The sequence below is a fragment of the Plodia interpunctella genome, chromosome 18 (assembly GCF_027563975.2).
Source record: "Plodia interpunctella isolate USDA-ARS_2022_Savannah chromosome 18, ilPloInte3.2, whole genome shotgun sequence".
In the NCBI taxonomy this organism is placed as follows: domain Eukaryota; kingdom Metazoa; phylum Arthropoda; class Insecta; order Lepidoptera; family Pyralidae; genus Plodia; species Plodia interpunctella.
Window position 1 is genome coordinate 171,731 of NC_071311.1, and position 19,699 is coordinate 191,429.

The 19,699-nt window shown below is 39.9% G+C and overlaps 2 protein-coding genes across 2 annotated transcripts; both read right to left on the reverse strand.

Annotated features, from left to right (window-relative positions):
• Positions 1 to 90: 90 nt before the first annotated feature.
• Positions 91 to 5,912, reverse strand: LOC128677570 (uncharacterized protein). Its single transcript, XM_053758512.2, has 4 exons — positions 5,478 to 5,912; positions 4,440 to 4,643; positions 4,056 to 4,244; positions 91 to 3,408 (listed from the first exon to the last, which is right to left on the reverse strand). Exons 1-4 carry the CDS (start codon positions 5,598 to 5,600, stop codon positions 3,136 to 3,138), a joined length of 789 nt encoding a protein of 262 aa, XP_053614487.1. The 5' UTR covers positions 5,601 to 5,912; the 3' UTR covers positions 91 to 3,135.
• A 2,209-nt stretch (positions 5,913 to 8,121) lies between these two features.
• LOC128677641 (tudor domain-containing protein 5-like) lies at positions 8,122 to 19,366 on the reverse strand. The gene is made up of 11 exons (XM_053758625.1): positions 19,250 to 19,366; positions 18,767 to 18,981; positions 17,975 to 18,081; positions 17,331 to 17,857; positions 17,102 to 17,213; positions 16,663 to 16,918; positions 15,940 to 16,130; positions 15,369 to 15,510; positions 14,987 to 15,211; positions 14,733 to 14,846; positions 8,122 to 9,781 (listed from the first exon to the last, which is right to left on the reverse strand). The coding sequence occupies exons 2-11, from the start codon at positions 18,953 to 18,955 to the stop codon at positions 8,933 to 8,935; spliced, it is 2,712 nt and encodes a 903-aa protein (XP_053614600.1). The 5' UTR covers positions 18,956 to 18,981; positions 19,250 to 19,366; the 3' UTR covers positions 8,122 to 8,932.
• Positions 19,367 to 19,699: the final 333 nt, after the last annotated feature.

Consider the following 19,699-nt stretch of genomic DNA (forward strand, 5'->3'; position numbering starts at 1 on the left):
GCGGAACCTGTCCGAGTCATCTCGCGATCCGATTCTTGACTTTATATTAAACAAAAAATAAAAACATAAGTAATAAATAAAACAAGATAGTTGTATAAAACCATATAATTATCATTAAAATTTAAAAGTAAAAATGACTCGCACATATTGATCGAGATCGTATTACACAATAACTTACAGAATAGCACGGTATAGTCGTAATACATGCCAACTTACAATGTAACACACAAAGCGAACGGCTCGGGGAGATGAGGGGGTAGGCGGGGAAGGAGGATGTGAGCAGGGTTGCCAGTTAAATAAATTTTCTTTTCGTTCAGGGATTTTTTAGAAACGCTTACTCTCCGACATAAGTATTTTTTGTGAGAAATTATTGAGGGAATGAAATGGCAATATTAAAATTTTAAAAGTTAAGCTTTAACGTAACTAGTAAAACTATTAGTAGAGTAGCAGAGCAACAACTTGTAATACAAAAATACGACTTGCACCGAATAAGTCAGAATTTTTGTTTTTGTTTGGCTGCTTTTTGTTTCGCGCGGCACGAGACTGCGACATGTTTATGCTGGCAACCCACTGAAGAGTACGGTCACAAACGGAAGATAATGGACAATTCAATAACTTCGTGATATGTATGACACCTACGTCGGTAAAGGAAGTGAAGTATCGACAATGGAAAAATGTGACAAGCGCTACGCAAACCTACAACGCACGAAGAACCAATAGCAATTTTATAAAATTAGAATGTGCGTCAATATATCAGTCTGGCAAACGAACTTCAAAGGTGAGGAAATGGCGACATTATCTGTGATCCCTTCTAATTGTCTACAGCTAATATTGGTGAACTTAGTTAATAGAACAACAAATAAACTTTAACCCGAATAGCTACCTCACCGTCCAGTGAACATGTCACCGTCAAGTGTTTCCGGGTAAGATGGCACTAGGCATATACGTATACAACAAAAATAAATCCAATTCTGATCGAGTAGCGGAAATTAAATATTTTACATCGCAAAATATAAATGGATTAGTATTTTGTCAAAACATTTAAAGCTCTTTAATTTATAAAACAAAAATCGTCGCTTTTATACAAATAGCATGTAAACTTGCGCAGCGCAAGAAGCAGCAGTGCCAACTGAAAGCTCGTGCGAGTACGACAGACCGGACATAGTATAAAATTATTACTATAACAACTCTTATTAGTCGAACTTTCTTATAACTATGTATTGTATATTTCGCTTATGAACAGACGCGAACCTGACTAGACTGCGCGTGTATGGGAGGCAAAATGATTGGGAACTGTATGACACGCGTTTCAAGTAGGCTTTAATGGATCGGCTCCTTATCGCTAACAAGCTCCAGACTCTTCATTAAAAATTGGAAATTCAAGTTCCACAACGGAACGTATTTTATAGACCCTGAATAAGTGACATGGGGATACCCATTAAATATCTATAACGATGGCACCTCGCAAGGCTATTCATCGTTAACATAAATCGATATACAAAACTTACTATTGTCTGGTATTAATGCATAACTCACACTAAAACTAGGCAATGAACGTCGTTTATTTATAAACAAATATACCCCAAATAGCCATGTGCAATGTGCAGTGCCAGCATAAACCACAAGGACATCTCTCGAGAGTTATTGCATGTACCCTAAAAACAAAGACAAAATACAGTTCCCAAATTTTGGCCCCATTTATACAACAGTATTACTTTAAAACAATAAATACAATATTCGCTTACACAAGTACAAAGTTACCCTTTTACAATTTATGAATATAAATACTTATAGTCTGATTACTTGAATAAGTAATCAGACATAATATTAGATTATACAACATATTTGTTTGAGATGGACGAATGGAAAACAGGACAAAGAAATATCAGACAGTGGGGCATGGACATTAGACTTCCACAAGGGACACGACTACATTGAAATTTAAATTTGGAATGAAAAAGCACTGATACTAAACACGAAATGCAGTAGAGTCGCGACTACTTTGATGTTGATCCTACTAACATTAACTCAGTATCGCGTCTCAAGAGACATTTACTTAACATTACACGAATCAACACCCTGGATGCATACTTGACCTTCGATTATTTGTCATGACCATGTTTCATTTGATTTTTATTTTTAAAGATTTAGCATGTAAATAATAGCCGAGATTCTAATGCAATTGTCCTAAGAATGGCTCTCTAATGTCGCTGCCGGGTGGACATTATTCACGTCAATTATATTCTACTAAAAATACGAGATGGTCGATCTCGTATTTTTAACTAGATTTACAATCTCTCTCACACTACAAACTCGCGCAATAAACTAGATTTGTGCAAAAACTACCGAGGAATGTTGTCGCTTAATAAAACTAATGAATTATGCTTACGACTAAGACTAGCATCAAAATCAGACTTGCAAATAACAGAACTTTGGTAAAGAATGGTTGCCCTACAACCAACTCATTCCAACTTCAAAGCAATACAAATGCAGGAACACGTACATTACAACTGAAATATGCTCCATAATTTGGTGAACAATAATTAATAGTATGTTAAAATCTTTAATAACATTTGATATTGTTGTTTACATTTTTGTACCAAATATTACAGGTATATTACATATGTAATCATAATATAATTTATTTCTTGAACTCATCGATATACATAAAAGTAGATTTGAGAAAGCGTTGGTTGTAAACATCCACGTATTTAACGATTGGACGCAAACTTCACTACATTAAAGAGATGTTGGTCAGAATCAGTAGTAGGAGACGAGCGCTGGCAGTGATCAGTTGTGCGTTACACGAGAAGCCTCCAGAACTGGGCTTTTGTTTATTTTGTAGGGAAAACTAACATATTTAAACCCGTAAAATACATCATACAAATCTCTAGATATCGATGTTTAATGAGAAGATGTAAAATCGGTCAATTCCCCGTGCGAGTAATACGGTAAATAATAACAGGATCGATCAATCGATCTGTGAAAAAACTATTGAAAAACTTCTCACTTAAATTTATCGGATATTCCAAAAAACTATTTCAAATCGTAACAGCGGGTTCGAATCGGTCGGTTCGGAACTCCCGACTACTCGTATAGTCACCGCAGCCGATTCCACCGGAGTTCTCACGGTCACTATAAGGGGTCGTCGCGCGAGGTGGAGGCGGCGGGCACAGCGCGGTACGCGGCGGGCGGCGGCCGACGACGGCGGGGCGCGCGCCAGCCGCCGGCCGCCGCCAGCGCCGCCGCCGGCGCCGCGCCCGCCACGCCCAGTGCGCCGCCCGCCGCCAGTAGCCGCGCCAGTGCGCCAGGCGCCCAGCGATACGCGTCCGACACCAGCACCGCGTGCAGCGTCAGCGCGCCGCCCACCAGCAGCGCGAACGAGCTCCACACGCCCGTCAGCCCCGACTGGAAAACCCACACGTAGACATACCTTCGTTCCGACAGACCTCTTCTCGGGGAATGAAAACTATATCTAAACACTCCGTTTTTTTCTTACAAATATAAATAATCGTTTCAATATTTATCGTTAAACATAAATCAAATATAGGCGTAGTGGTAAAGTGCTTGCCTCTAAACCTAGAGGTCCCGGGTTCGATCCCCGGTCGGGTCATGATGGAAAATGATATTTTTCTGATTGTCCCGGGTCTTGGATGTTTATCTATATATGTATATGTTATAAAATATAGTATCGCGTTGAGTTAGTATCCCATAACACAAGTCTAGAACTTGCTTTGGGGCTAGCGCTCAATCTGTGTAATTTGTATTAATATATAATTTTTTTTTTATCTTTATTACTTTTTAATGTAAAATGTTTATTAACCATGACAGTGATCTCCTAAAAAACTATTACTTCATATTCCTGTAACACCACAATAAACGCATATTTATTTTAAGCTTATCTCTTATGCTTGTTACGATGTCTTATAATTTTTGTGAACTTGAAATTGTAAACTATATCACACACTCAGATTGTTTACATAATATCTAAGGGTTGAAAGAAAAAACAAAATCAAATGTTTCAGCTTCAAGTATAGGTGTAAATGAATACTGACCAGCTTGTTCCAGTTGATGGGCAGCAGCGCGGCGAGCCCGGTGAGCTGCATGGCCAGCAGCACGGCGTGCAGCAGCAGCGAGGACAGCGCGCCCAGCAGCAGCAGCTGCACGCGCGCCGCCAGCGGCAGCAGCGCCGCGCGCAGCCCCACCGCACCCCACACGCAGCCGCACACCAATGCACAGATCACCTGGAAATATGCCGCAACCATCCATACTATTATCATAACTGACCACTATTTAACTGACTGAGTTCAACCCACTGAGCCTTCATAGATGCAATAGGTTGCATGCATGCTCCAGTCTTTTTCTGTTAAATGAAAATAGTGTGTGTGTATGCAATAAAGCTTATTTCTATTGTGTTCCTATCCATGAGTTATACCCACTAGCAAAAGCAGAGTGGTAGCGCCGCGCCAGGTGAGCAGATGCCGCGGGCGGCAGTAGAGGGGCGCGAGCGGACGCGGATGCGGCGGCGGCGGACGGCGGTAGTGCGCGTGTGAGTCCCACGAGCGCTCCGTCAGCTCCGTGCCCGCCGGCGACCGCCCGCCGTCGCCCGCGCCCGACCACCCACTGCCCGCGATCTCGAAGTCCTGAAACATTTTTTTTTAATAATGGACATCAGTTACAAAAAATTTTAAATCCATTTTAGTTAACATTAGGTTTCGAGGAATTGGGTGAATTGATCCCCATATGCTTCTTGTTCCTTGCACTGGCATCCTCCATTATAAAATCCCACTAATATTATAAAGGCTAAATGTTAGCTAACTCTTCACATTTGAGCAGCCAATTTTTATGAAATTTGGCATTAAAGTAACTGATGAACCTTGGATTAACACATAGAATACATTTTATTCCGAAAATATGCAATTTCCATATGAATTAATCAAAAAATCTAATTGTTAATGGTACATGGTGCTAAAACATAAAGATGAAAGAATGTGGAGTGCAGCTAAAAGATAATGATCACAGAATGCCCTTTGTACATCTCTACGGACTACTACTGGCATAGTAAATTAGCATGTAGGAAACACTTTGGCACACATTAGGCAAGATGATGCTGAATCACCCACATTCGCAAATGGTTATAAGATTAGGTTGGAAGGAAAATACTAAAGAAATAAAATATAGAAATATTGGAAGACTGTAATCCTGTGAAAATATTTACTTAGATATAGGTACCTATACAAAAATAGTGTAGCATTTGACAACACATCAAATAAATGTCCTATGTGACAACATTCTTATGTTTAAATACATGAATATGAATTTATTTATGGCATTACTATGTTATGAAATTGATCATAATAAAATAATACAAAGCTGTTATACTGCTCGATCCCAACTATATTATTTATTCTTAGCTATGTAAAACTAGTTACCTATCCGATAACAAGCATAATAATGAAGACAATACAAAGGCTAACCTGCAGATCCTCGCCGCGGCAGCTAGTGGGCTCCAGTTCCCGAATCTCGTCCAACAAAAGCTCCACTTCGTCGGTCGAGTATAGCTCGCTCACTGACACGTAGCGCGTCGGCGCCGCTTGCATATCACCCGCGCACTCCACCGCCGGGCGCCCGACTCGCCCCAACTCCTCGCATCATCACCTCCTCTTCAAAACAGCCACCGCATCAGACCATTCACCAAGTCACGAAAGCTCTTTACCATTTCCGCACTTCAACATTAAGATTGTGCCCTCTTATATGTGACCACATAATCAGATTTTATATTTAGTAAAATAATGTTGTTGCAATAAACATATCAATTTTCATTTTACAAAGCTGGCTTTCCATTAAAATAATTCACGGTTTAGCACGCACGCCATGTCTGTCTGCTGTCAAAAACCAATGTTGCCAGATGGTCGCCAGCTAGAATAGAATTGACAGACGTAAAAACAAAACGTAAACACCAGCACCCAGCACCACGCACGCGCGCTAGGTACTCGCTAGATTTATGAAAATAAAATTTGGCAACACTGACAGCCCGTGCCGTCACTTGTTTTGTCATTAATAACTAGTAATGCCGATCTATCGATAGTAGCAATATCGATAGTTGACCTCGTAACATAAAATGAGAACGGGAAGAGGTAGCTATAACTGTCGTAGGCTATAGATCAAAAATAAAACAAAAACCGACGAGAGCTAGCGAAACCAAATGAAGCACAACGAGATAACACATTTCCATTAAACTTCCCGGCCAATCTCATACCAAACGGCGGAAGATTCGGCTTGTTGAAAAACCGGGCACAGAGCAAGATATTATTGCGCTCTGCTCTGTCCGATTTCTTCTCGTTGTGTGTGTATTTGGAAACATCTTTTGCTACTAGCTCATTATCTTCAGTTTTTTTTCTAATTTTTATTCATAATGTCTGTGACCGTACGTCTGAGATGTCGAAATTCATAATTTATGTCAGTAAAATAGAATCTAACTCCAATAACTTCGACCTTCAATAAAATCATTTTAATCGCCTATCACACGGTGTTACAAGTTACACACAGATGTTATGTTTATGTAACTATAGCTAAAAGTTGGCTCGTACAAAATAAAACATTTTTTTTAATTTTTGATTTTATTGTTATCTTTTGTATTTGTAACAAAAAATATAGACCAAAATGTTCCCAAAACCTAATTACAGGAGAATCCAAAGACAGTCTATAAAAAGTAATGTTAGCCAGCACAGCTTATCACTATGTATGTATACCAATTACTTATGTACTTATATGTAGGCAAAATTTTCTTTTGAAAACTGCACAAGAGGCGCGTTGAGCAGTCTGGGCCACTGCTCAACGCGCCTCTTGTAGCGCCATTGGGAAATATCCGAAATTCACAATATATCTTTATATAAACCAAAACTAACCAAATCAAGCTTTTACTCCTACATTTAATTTGGAGTATTTAATAAGATTTTTTCAAACGAGGATGCCAATTGGTTTGGTAGTTCCTTAACTAAAGTTTTGATTTTATCACAGAACAAATCAAAGTAGTGACCTTACAGCGGTCTAACACATGGGCTGCTTGGCCTCCCACGGCTTTAACATACGATATCAAAGTATTGACAAGTCACGACTAAAACAACATTTGAACAGACTAAACAACAGACAGAAGCAAAATCTTAAGTTCTTTAAATCACTTTCATAGCTAAAGGCTCTCCTAAATAAATGATTTAATTTGTCGTGACTCGTGACTAGTCAACGTAGACGTTATGTATAATATACTATACACTCAAATATATGTAAATTGACCTATACAGTCGTATAGACGCTTAACTTATAGACATGAAATAGTTTTTACGATCTTTGTCATACTCATAGTGGATGTACAAATTATAAATAAATATGAATGATTAAACTTATGCCATAGACTTATGACTAACGACTAAACTATGTCGAGGTAGGTAGAGGCCCGCGAAGGCGTCTCACATGACCACACCCTGATAGCCATAATGAACGAGGCAACAAACAGTTTAATTTAAATAGTACGATTAAATGCAAGTACTTGACTGAGATGACTGGTTGTTCCTAACAAATAAAATGATACTAAATACTGAATAAGTATTATATGTATAGACTTATTTAAAATATTTATATACGCTAACAAATATTTAGAAAAAAAAAACTTAACGGAGCTCAATTAAAACATTGTCTATGACAAAATTCCTCATCAATCAAAGCGAGAGAAGAAGTAGGACAGCAATAGTACATAGATGTCGTTCAATTTCTAAAGAGTACAAAATAAACAACATCGAGTACTAATCAACCAATCACAACGGCCTATACGAAATCTAATAACCAATCACAATCTTTTTATTGGATATTGCTATAAAAAAAATTGAATATAAATCTATTCTGTACTTTTTTCTGTTGCACAGTATCTTCACAATAGAGAAGCATTATGAAGATTGTTTCCTTTGTCAGATAAACAAAATGTTGTCCAGCGGAACTGTCGAAACGAGAAACAATTTTAACGTCGGAATTAGTATTCCTACAATTTATGTTTACTTTTACGCACCACAAATGACATTATGTACTCATGATATAATTCCATTGGTGATATTTCTACTGAATATGCTGAATAGAATGAATATAGTTCGAGTTTATCCAATCGAACAGTTTGATGCCGATTCATACTTTTCTTATATTAGACACAAATGTCACACGCACGCATCAACCATCGGCTGGTTGCCATAGTAACCATTTTATTTTTAACAATTTTTAAACCATATATAATTCAAAGTTTGTAATTTTGTGTATTTGCCATAATTAATGAACAGATATAATAAACCACATTTTACATCCACTTAACTCACAATTACCATTATAATTATATACGTTATAAACTTTGTGAGGTCTGATACGTTAGGGCGAGTGGTTATAGATATTACGTGCGTACAATGGAACTGTACACTAAACTCACAAAGCTCCAAAAATATCAACAAAAATCAAGAACACAAATATAAATCAATTAAATATAATATAAACATGTCAAAACAAGAAAGGCTATACATAAAGTATGTATTTTTAAATGTCAACTTTCCAAGAATAATTTTCAATTAAATCAATTAAAAAAAACGCAACAAAATGATCACATGAGCATATTCGGTATCAAAAACAACCTGATAGTTTGTTAAAATTATATAATCTTATCCTAATTACAAAATATATGTATGAAACGTGAAATAAAAACAAGTGTAAGATAAGGACAATATTCACAGGAAATCTTAAAAAAACGTAACACCTACAAACTAAACGCAAGCAGAGACGGACCTTAATCCAACAAAACACTTTTCTTAAATCTCTGTATGTACGTAGTGTCTCTCGCGTAAGAGAGGCAGGCGGACAGAACATATAATCGCAAGATAAATGCATTAATTTCTCACTTCATTTAACACGGGCCGAAACCGGGGGGAGGCATGAAACCAGCGGAGGGGACGAATGGGCCGTAATGCGGGGGTCTCATGAACGGCATCGGCGGGTAGGGCTGGTGCGGGTACTGATGGGGAAATCTCATCATGGGCGGCGGGCGCGGACGGAACTCCGGGGCGGCCACGTTGGGGCGGAACTGGGGCGTCACGGAGCGGATCGGGGGCGCGGTCGGCCGGAACTCGGGGGCGGAGACATCGAGGGGCGCGGCGGAAAGATGGGGTGCGGCGCGGCCCAGCGCCCCCACCATGAACCAGTGCGCCGCCGCCGGGTCCACGCGGCTCAGGTACCTGAACGTCTCGCACTCGCTCGCCGACAGCACCGCGCCGCCCGGGGCGGGGGCCGGGGCGGGGGCGGGCGCGGGGGCGGGGGCGGGGGCCGGGGCCGGGGCCGGGGCCGGGGCCGGGGCCGCGGGTTCCAGCTTCGGAGAGTGTCGTGCGACCAGCGCCGGCTCGCTGCGGGCCTCCGGCGACGCCGGCCGCACGCTCTTCGTGTCGGGGAGCGACACCGAGGACGGCAGTAACGGGATCCTGTTGACCACCGCGACCGACGGCGGCGGGCTCGGCGACTGCGCGGACGACAGCTCTGACTCGGTCGAGCTGGAGGCGGAGGCGGGGGCGGAAGCGGAGGCGGGGGGCGAGGGCGCGGCGAGGGGCGCGGCGGGGGGCAGGCAGTGGGGCACGTGCTGGCGGTAATCATCGACGTAGTCGAGCGCGATGCCGTTGCGGAGGTACTCGCTGATCTCCGCGAAGTTGGGCGTCGCGCCTGACTCCAGCGCCGAGAACTTCGGGAACAGGTAGCACTCGCTCGTCTGCAACACACGACGCGGCGTCGGCGATCAGTACACTCCCTAGTGGCTATTCGAGAAACTAACACGAGACACCGAGCTCAAAACCGGTCGAAAAGAGTAGACGACAGATATACGTCGTGCCTGTATCCACTAGGTAACATTGAAATAACTTCTCATTGAGCGGGAAAGAGCAAGGTCGTCAATAGGACACGACGCTTAAGTTTTTGTCCATTTAGTTCCACAAACGGCACTAGGAGAGTATACTCGACACCGATAGCGTTCACGCGACAGCGACTCAAGCTATTTCGCGTACACACGACAATATATCTTAGAATTATCCAACTACATAATGCTGTTAATAGCTTTAAAAACAACATATTTTTAAAATAACAATACATTTAAAACTTTAAATTTCGAAACTCCTAAACATTACGCGAGCATCATAAGTCAATGTAGGCACATACAATTTATCTTTACTATTAAAAATATACAATAAATGTCGTGTGCACACACCAGCCGCGTCGGTGAACGTCGCGCGCCGTGTGGCGGGCGGGGACGGGGGCGGGGGCGGGGGCGAGGTACCGCGGCATAAGTTTCAGTTGGACGCAACGTCGACCGACGCGCAATGTCCGCTTGCGTCTCTCACGCGCTACACTGATTCGGCAGAGGACCCGGCTTTACGTTGGAATTGAATCATTAAGTACTTTTATATATTATTAGAAGAAAAAAAACATTGTAAGAAACAATAATGGTAAGCCAATCTGGCATGATAGGGACCAACACTGTTCAAATGAGTTTCTTTCGGCATTTCTTCTCAGCAGTGGTCGTTCCGAAATGCCAGTAGTTTGTAGCTTGTGAGAAATAACTATAAATATAAAAATTGACGAGAAAAAGTGCCTGTGAAGGTCTAATTTCTAAATAAATGATTTTAATTTGAATTTAAGATAATATACAAAAAAGTGAAAAATAGAAACACGCTGTAACTCAAACTCATGCGTAATGCAAGGAGGTTTTCGTGTAACACATAATAGTTAACAGTGACATAATTATTTATAAACAAGCAAGATCATTTTGTTTTGCATCATCACTTGATCATCAATACGTGTTGACGCCGCCCGCAGGCTGCGCGCGCAACTCTCAACGGTCAATTCGTATTTCATTTCATATTGTAAAATTTTCTTTTCGCATTATATGCAAGATAACACCAGTATTGTTTATTATTTATCTCAATCATTACTAGACAAGCTATCGAAGCGTAAACAATACGTATACATACATATATAATTATATACGTACGTTTTTAGTTGCAAGTTTATTAAGCTGCTTTGGATACCATTACAATACAAATTTTACACTAAGATAAGATGAACAAAATATTTATACCTTATTTGAAAAATAAAAGAATGCAAATCAAAAATTCAGACTTATGGTACATGCTGCAGTAGTATAAATATTTTATTTAGACTGTTATAACCTATTACATCCCACTGCTACGGACTTTAAGGACGATCACTTATATTAAATAAATATTAAAAGCTCTTAAAACCAACAATAAGCTTAACTACGAGCGGTCAACAGCAAAATCTTTATATTTAACTTATAAATAAAAAATTCTAATGACAAAATCAAAACAGCTTGGTCAATCATTAATAAAAAAAACCGGCAAGTTTAACCCACGTGACAACAATGTTTCTTTAAAAATTGGTGATAAAACCATTAATTCAAATGACGAAGTGGCCAACGAATTCAATAACTTCTTTGCCAATATTTCTAAAAATATTACGGGCTCCCTTTCCTCTTGTCCCAGTGCTGCAGATGACTTATTAAAAAGAAATGCCTCAGATCCTAAATCTACCTTCCGATTTAGACATATTTCTCCTGAAGAATTATTATCTGCTTACAAAGCACTAAACATGAAAAATACCGAGGATCTGTGGGGTATATCTGTCTCAGTGCTTAGCACTATTATTGATCTGATTGCTCTCCACTTCACTATTATATTCAATAATTGCAGACCTCATGAAAATCAGCAAAATTATACCTCTTTTCAAACAGGGCGCTAAAACGATCCCACTAATTACAGACCCATTTCTATAGTTACTGCATTAAGTAAAATTTTTGAAAAGCTAATTTTAACTCAATTAGTTTCTTATTTTAACATAAACAAAATATTACACAATAGTCAATTCGGTTTCACTAAAGGTCGTTCCTGATACAGCAGCCACTCTAGTTGGAATTATTAATGATGCTTGGGAAGCCGGACAGGATGTTATAGGTGTATTTTGTGACCTTTCAAAAGCCTTTGACTGTGTCGACCACAACATACTGAAAAATAAGCTTAAACTCTATGGTGTCACTAGAGCGGCCCTTGATGTACTCTTACTTAGACAATAGAACTCAGAAAGTAGAAATTAATAGAGCAGCCTCTAACAGCGCTCCTGTGCACATGGGCGTGCCTCAAGGCTCCATTATTGGTCCTTTTCTATTTCTAGTTTATATAAATGATCTTCCTTGTCTTGCCCAACAATTGTGTGATGTAATTTTATTTGCTGACGACACGTCACTACTGTTTAAGGTTGATAGAAAAAGTCCAAATTATAACAATGTAAGCAACATTATGTCACTTGTGCTTGAATGGTTTACAACTAATAACCTGGCTTTAAACACAAACAAGACCAAGTGTATTAAGTTCTATTATATGTATTAAGTTCTATAGTTAGATAAATATTATGACTGTTGCATCAAAGTACATCTTCGACGTACTTATTTTTGTAAAATCTAACTTACACCTGTACAAAACATTGAGCGATGTTAACAGTGTAAACACTCGTAATAGGCATAAACTTTGTATGAACAGATTCCGACTTAAAAAGGTTAGGAGGTCTTTCGTGGGTCAAAGTGTAAAATTGTTCAATAAACTCCCTGTAGAGGCTATTAACTTGCCAATGCCAAAATTTAAATCATATATTAAAAATGCTTTAATGGCTAATGCTTATTACACAATTAGCGACTATTTAAATGATAAAAAACCTTGGACCCTTCCTAAAACTTCCACCTCTCACACTTGATCTTACTTTTTTATAATTATTTATATATTTTCTTGACATGTTTATTACATATATTTTGACATTTACTTGTAAAACATATACGTGATTTGTGATCTTCAAGTGTCTGAAAGTAACATAGGTGTCTATTATGTTAGATTATGGAGATCGAGTATGTCATGCACACTCAAATGGTCAAACCGGTAGCGGCGTCGTGGATCGATCGGGTCGGGTGGTTCCCTCTATTGTGGTTGAGTTTTGCGATGGCTGACTCACGCGTCAACTCGTGAACGGGTGCTGCCGGGGGGAACTGGTCAGCTCGATCTTTTATTAATTTTTTTTTGTTTGGTTAATTATACATATATATATATATATATATATATATATATATATATATATATATATATATATATATATATATATATATAAACTTTTAATAAAATATCGAGGTGACCAGTATAGGTATATATATATATATATATTTTCCTTTCATCAGCACTTGATCACAATCATAATATGTTTCAGTATACCTTTTGACCATGTACTTTATTGTGTACTTACATTGTTATATTACTGATAAAACATTATACATAAATTTATATTTAAAAATGCTAACCTCTTCTGGCATAATAGGACCAACACTGTTTGAATGAGTTTCTTTCGGCATTTCTTCTCAGCAGTGGTCGTTCCGAAATGCTAGTAGTTTGTAGCTTTGGTAAACATCATTTAATTTAGAATATGACGTAAAAACTGCCTGTAAAGGCCTAATTTCTGAATAAATGATATGATTATGATTTTGAGTCAGTATTATTAGCACGACATAAGTATGTATATGCAAAAATAGCTTAAAGTAGAAACAGTGAATTGAATAGTTCACATGTTTAGTTACGAATAGGATATAGAATACTATGATAAATGACAAATGCTAAATAATTGTGTATCTGGATACATATATTTAGATCATTTTGAAATGTTAAAGACTGAAACAATGTAGCTGGACTAAGCTCGAAGTGGTCCAATTCAATGGATAGATGATGACACCTCGAATTTCTGCAGGCTGAAGCGGCATAGCTTGACAAACGGTCCCTACCATTCGCCGACGATGATTGAACAGCATATATACAGGAAATAGTTTATAGGCTCATTGCAGCCTAGTCTTAGTGGTTTCATCGCGATTTATAGGAAAAACCTGTGGGTTCAGGATAACACACAATCATGAAAAGTTCTGAGAAGAAACGCCCAAAAAAAGCTCTCATATTGGATTATAGAGATCACAAATCTGTGTCGCTTTGTAATACCTTAGCTAATGCCAGTTTACGCTGCAAAATTCGGCTAGTCAACGAGGACACAGTGACCACACTATCGTCGGAGCCCGAAGACGGCCGCTCAGGCGACAAAGTCGGTTTGACTGAAGACAAAATCGTACTAGAAGGCGAAGTACTCGTGGCGTCGACGCGCGCGTGCAGCGCCAGCAGCCGCGCGAGGCGACGCGACGACGAGACACTCGTCACCTCGCTCGCCGCCTCACTACCGACAGTTTCCTCTTTACAATTGTTCAGCTTCCGTAGTCGCGCCAAGTGTACAGAATGCGGTGGAGATATCAATTCTGTTTTGTCGACTATTACAGGCTTTTCTTTATTATTATTTTTCTGTGTTTCCACAAGAGGCTGCACATTATTTTGTCGATTAATGAACCGCGCCATAAGAGGATTGTCGCGACCGACGAGCTGGCTCCCGAAGTCCGCGTGAAGGTCGCTGGAGCACTCCCAGGTGGGCAACCTCTTCGCTCGCTGGCCGACCAACTCGGACGCGGACGCGGATACCTCGCTGCCGTCGTCGTGGAACTGCGAGATGGCGGTGAGGAGGCTGCGGACGTCCGGCTCGGGCTCAGAGTCCGAGTCGGAGCGGCGAGAGAGACGCGGACTTACTCTGATACAGGAGTCGGGACGCGCGTCCGCGTGTCCGGAGCGGATCAGGTCCGCGCTCACGCACTCGTCCTGATCCGTCGACGTGTCCACCAGGAACACTTCCAGGATGTCCTCCTGCAAACCGAACGGAAGGTGTCGTGTACATCATCTTCATTATTAATTGTGAACCTTTTTGATAAATTGATAAAAGTTGCTGTTAATCAACGGTCAACAATATTCAACGGTCTCGAGCGACAATGATGACGAAGCCTCACCTCGACGTCGCGGCCGACGACGCAGGCGACGAGACGGCGGTCGCGCACGCGCTGCAGCAAGCGCGCACTGGCCGCGTGCGGCCAGCGACGCCCGCCCGCGCCCGGCCGCACGCCCGCCAGCCGCGCGCGCACCGCCTGCGCCGGCAGCTGCGCCCACTTGCGCAGCAGCGGCTTCAGCTCTGCGGTCGACACTACGTCCACGGTGCCGTAGTCCACGTGCCGGACCTACATCCGAAACGGAAACATTGAAAGGAACATTACTTCCTTTTCGACACCTGTTAGAGCTTCAAGATTATTTCAAATTTTATGGAAAAATATAACGAAAATTCAGGTGACTTTTTTGACATCGACCTTCCGTGACCCGATCTATGTGACATATCACCTTGACAGTGTCGCTGTCCAGCACGTTGACGATGAGCGAGCGATGCCAGTCGCGGTCGAACAGGCTGGAGCAGTAGTGGCCCAAGCGGACGGCGCCCGTCGCCAGCACGCGGTCGCGGCCCTCGCCGCTGCTGTAGTACTCACTGCGGATAACAAACCGAATTCTTGTGAATCGAACTCGGTATGAGTTCGTTCCTGCCTAACCGGAATAATACTCTCTACCACTATCAAGTTTAATCATATATATAACATTTATAACAAAACAATGTAAACAGACATCGTTTAAAATTCCGCTTACTTACAAAAAATCATATTCTGTTCTGACACTACAAAAGCACTCAACTAAAAACAAGACCATAATAATAAATAAATAGCCACAATAAGTCGAAAAGAAGAAAGAGAAAACATTTCACAATATATAGAATACTACATATAAATCATTACATACAACCTATTGCCAAAACTAGTTCAGAAACCTCTGATGATGCGAAGATAAAAGCTAAATGTATACTTGTACATAACAATATGTAACGATGAACAGTTAATAACAAGGTAACAAATATCTCCCTCACGTCATGTCGTCCATCATGCGCTCCATGGCGACGTGGTAGAGCTCCCCGAGACGCAGCAGCCAGAAGTGCGAGGGCGAGTAGACCTCGCCCACGATGACGTCCAGCAGCGCGCCGCGGCCCACGTCCTCCAGCGCCGGCGGCGGGATACTCTCCATGAAGTGCATGCAGTCCACGGGGAACACGTCCGGGTCCTGCAACGGAATTCTCCTATTCTTATATTGGAACATAGCTCGGTTACAGTCCTACCTGAAACAGGTATTTTCCTTTGAAATGTATATATGTATACAAAAATATCCTTACATATTATATATAATCCTCTGCCGCGTCTGTCTGTCTGTCGGTGTCGGTTTTCACCAATAGACAGTGTGATTCCTGAGGAAGGTTTAGGTGTATCATTTATTAAGTTTTACCCGAGCGAATCTTTTTTATCTTATCGCAATGTGGGTATGAACGTGTAAAACTCTTCAAAATCTAAATATGTTGAATGCTCAACTCATTAAACCATTTTCTTCCTCACAAAATAACCTCAACCTGCTTGACTTGTTGACTGGATCTGTTCTGAAACCGAAAATAAAGTTGCGTGCGATACCATTCAATTTGAAAGGCCAAATGGGAACCGAATCACGAGATTTCACGTATTCTGCGCAAAAATCACGTCAATTTGAACAGTCCTTAAAAAATATATCCAGCATATAAAAAACTACTAGTGTCAAATTAACTCACAAAGTCGATCCCAGGCAGGGCATCGTCGGGATCCACATTGCAGTTGAGCGCAGAGCTCCTGTGCGGCCTCGGTCGCTTCCTCTGCGGCACGGGGGCTCGGGGCGTCACATCGGTCTGCGGCCCCAGCGGCCGCAGCAGCCAGTCGCCGGTGTCGTCGGGCCGGGAGATGGAGAGGCGGGAGTCGAGCGTGCACACGAGGCTGATGATGCTGGTGAACCCGAACCGACCGAAGTTCAGCTCGCGATTGTGTCTCTCTCTACCACAAACACAAACATTTTTACTTACCACAAGACTTTATAATAAAAAATTCTATACTTCTCTAACATTAATTAATATATACTATTATTATAAAGAGGTAAGCGTTTATGCGTATGTGACTTTGTGAGTTTGTATGTTTGAGGCAGGTAATCGGAAGTTTACTAAAGATTCAGGTACTGACCTGTATAACTTTAAGAGATCTGTACACCAAACTCCTTCCGGATGAGAAGCGACCAACTGCAACACTTCTTGCTTCAACTCTTCCAAGGCTATACTCTTCTTGATGCTGTTACCTAGTACATAAATGTAAAATTTATAATTTCCATCAATAAATATACTGTATGATATTGAAATGCTGTCACTGAGCTAAACCATGAAATGTCAACCAAAAAACTAATTTGTGTACTTACTAGATGAAGTCTTCCTACTCGAATCATCATCTACAGAAGACTTTCCATTGACAGAACTTGCAGCATCCAAGCCATTTGAGCTACTGTACAGGGACATCCTCTTTTTCAAAAAGTTATGTACTGCATTGTCTGAACTCTCGACTTTAGGATTAAGATCATTTTGCAATGGTTTTAAATTCACTTCTGGAGATTTTCGTATAGGCCTTAGAGTATTTTCTTTTACATACTCTGTACTATCTTTATTAATATGTTGATGACTTGTATGATTCCTATTATTAAGACTACATTCTAATTTCTTAGGCTCTAGTGATAAAGATGATTGTGTCTGGTTGAGATTTCTAACTGAACCAATCTTTGAAAGGTCACGCTTTTGGTAATTATTGATAACATTTTCATTGATGTCAGGAGATTTCTCTTTCTTTCTTTGATTAGTGACAGCAAGTTGCTGGAATGTTTTAGCTATCAGGTCTGGGTCTTGCTTGGCCGGTTGTGTTATTGTCCCTGGGACACTGCGCCGTTTACCTTTGCTAGAAAATTATAATAATGGTTTTAATTCAAGTTTTCTGTAATATTGTCTAACAATTAAAAAAATAATAATTTGACAAGGATGTAGTTTAGTTGTAATAACAGCAAAATTAACTTACCATTTGACTGAGGAATTAGATTTCTGGCACTGCACAAACTTGTCTATGTGCTTCAATGTTTCTGGCACAATCAAGGTCAGTGTGGGATTGTTTGAGGCACCATGTAACTAAAACACAGTTTATCTTTTTGATTTGGCAATAATTTTAAAAATTCTAATTTAATAAACTCTTTTAAACAATGAAAGAATCAAACTTTGAGGAGCTGTGATATCAGACATTTTAACAAAATATACCAATATAAAATAATATCTTCTTCTTTGCATATCCAACTATATCCGAACTACGGTTTCTCAGAAATGTGTGGAAAATAAAATAGTAAAATAAATTATATGCCAGCTCTGGTACTCCTTAGATTTTTTTAAAATAAAATATTTGTGTGCTACAAAGGAATAAAATTATCCCTGGTGATGAAAACATAACTGATCCATACAAACCCTTTAAGTACTTGGCAGATTTAGATTCAGTTTTTATCAATATAGTGATTCACTGTGGTGTGGCGTGTAGGGGTGGTAGCGATGGTAAGAAAACACAAGGCTTGAGGACAACCTCTCGGATAAGATTCGGATTCTATCTGCCTTTATTCATTATCACATATACTTATATATACTTAATACTACGTGATAGTATGATACTACGTGATAGAAATATCTAAATAATCAAAATAATAATGTTATCTCCACAATAATGTGACGTACGTGACATCACACCACATCACAAGGCAAGCCCAAGATTTTTGGGAATTAGTTTGGCATGTTTAAAACACAACAGCAAAAGGCAGATGACATAACTTACTATAAAACAGTCACTGCACCGTTCTCTGAGAAATGCAACTGGTTCCTTGTATCCATATTTGGCCAGTGGGATGTATGTCCCCATCATGGTCCGGTAATCGCGCATGAGAGTGCTCACGTCTACCTGACTGGGGCTTGACACCACCAGCGAGCGTAGCACCGACTTGAGCGCTTTAAGCTCGGCGTCCATGACTGCATGTGCTTGATGAGCATAAACTGTTAAACACATCACACGAATTATACGGCGTTGAGAGTCGAATTGGTCTATATTATTAAATTAGAAAATAATTTAAAAAATGGAAAAGTACAGAAATCTGTGGGTAGGTAGATAACTACTTGAAAAAGTTTAAGGCCTAAAAAATGTTTAGTTTACAGCATGTAGTTATTAACTTTATAGTTAGGTACTTTATTGTAGTTATTAATTTTATAGTTAGTAAATACAATGTTCTGCACTGGCAAAATTTATTCAAATTTACAAACTCACATGATGTTATGAAAAACACAGAAAACCAAGAGAAAAGCCTTCAAAAATTGTTTTGTTTGACAAGATTGATATTTTTTCGAGTTTTTTTTTTTTTTTAATTTCATGGCTCAATCGTTCGCCAAAACGATGATTTTGCCAACGTCAAGGTTGAAATTGACACTAAATGTAAAATGTTATAATGATATTATAAACACGGATCAGTGTGTAACCTAAAATATAAAAGTATATAAATATATTATACATACGGATAAAGTAAATAAAAATTATAAGTAGATATTATTATTTTGTATAAATCTTGCCAGTATAATTATAAATGGGGAGAAAACTAATGTAAATAGAAATTGAATATTTACAGGTCTTGGGACATAAGGGGAAAGCAAGTCGTATAGAGATGGAGAAAATTTAGAGCATTCAAAAAATATGTGATCAGGTGTCGTCTAGACCGCATTC

Bases quoted from the DNA above. Each gene is read 5' to 3' on its own strand.
- LOC128677570 (XM_053758512.2), bottom strand. From the start codon at position 5,600: ATGCAAGCGGCGCCGACGCGCTACGTGTCAGTGAGCGAGCTATACTCG. The intron at 4,644-5,477 runs GTTAGCCTTTGT...AAAATGTTTCAG, and splicing joins GCCGCGGCGAGGATCTGCAG to GACTTCGAGATCGCGGGCAG. The intron at 4,245-4,439 runs GTGGGTATAACT...GCATATTTCCAG, and splicing joins CTACCACTCTGCTTTTGCTA to GTGATCTGTGCATTGGTGTG.
- LOC128677641 (XM_053758625.1), bottom strand. From the start codon at position 18,955: ATGGACGCCGAGCTTAAAGCGCTCAAGTCGGTGCTACGCTCGCTGGTG. The intron at 15,511-15,939 runs GTGAGGGAGATA...TGTTATCCGCAG, and splicing joins CGCATGATGGACGACATGAC to TGAGTACTACAGCAGCGGCG. The intron at 9,782-14,732 runs GTAAGTCCGCGT...CGTGTGTTGCAG, and splicing joins GTCCCGACTCCTGTATCAGA to ACGAGCGAGTGCTACCTGTT.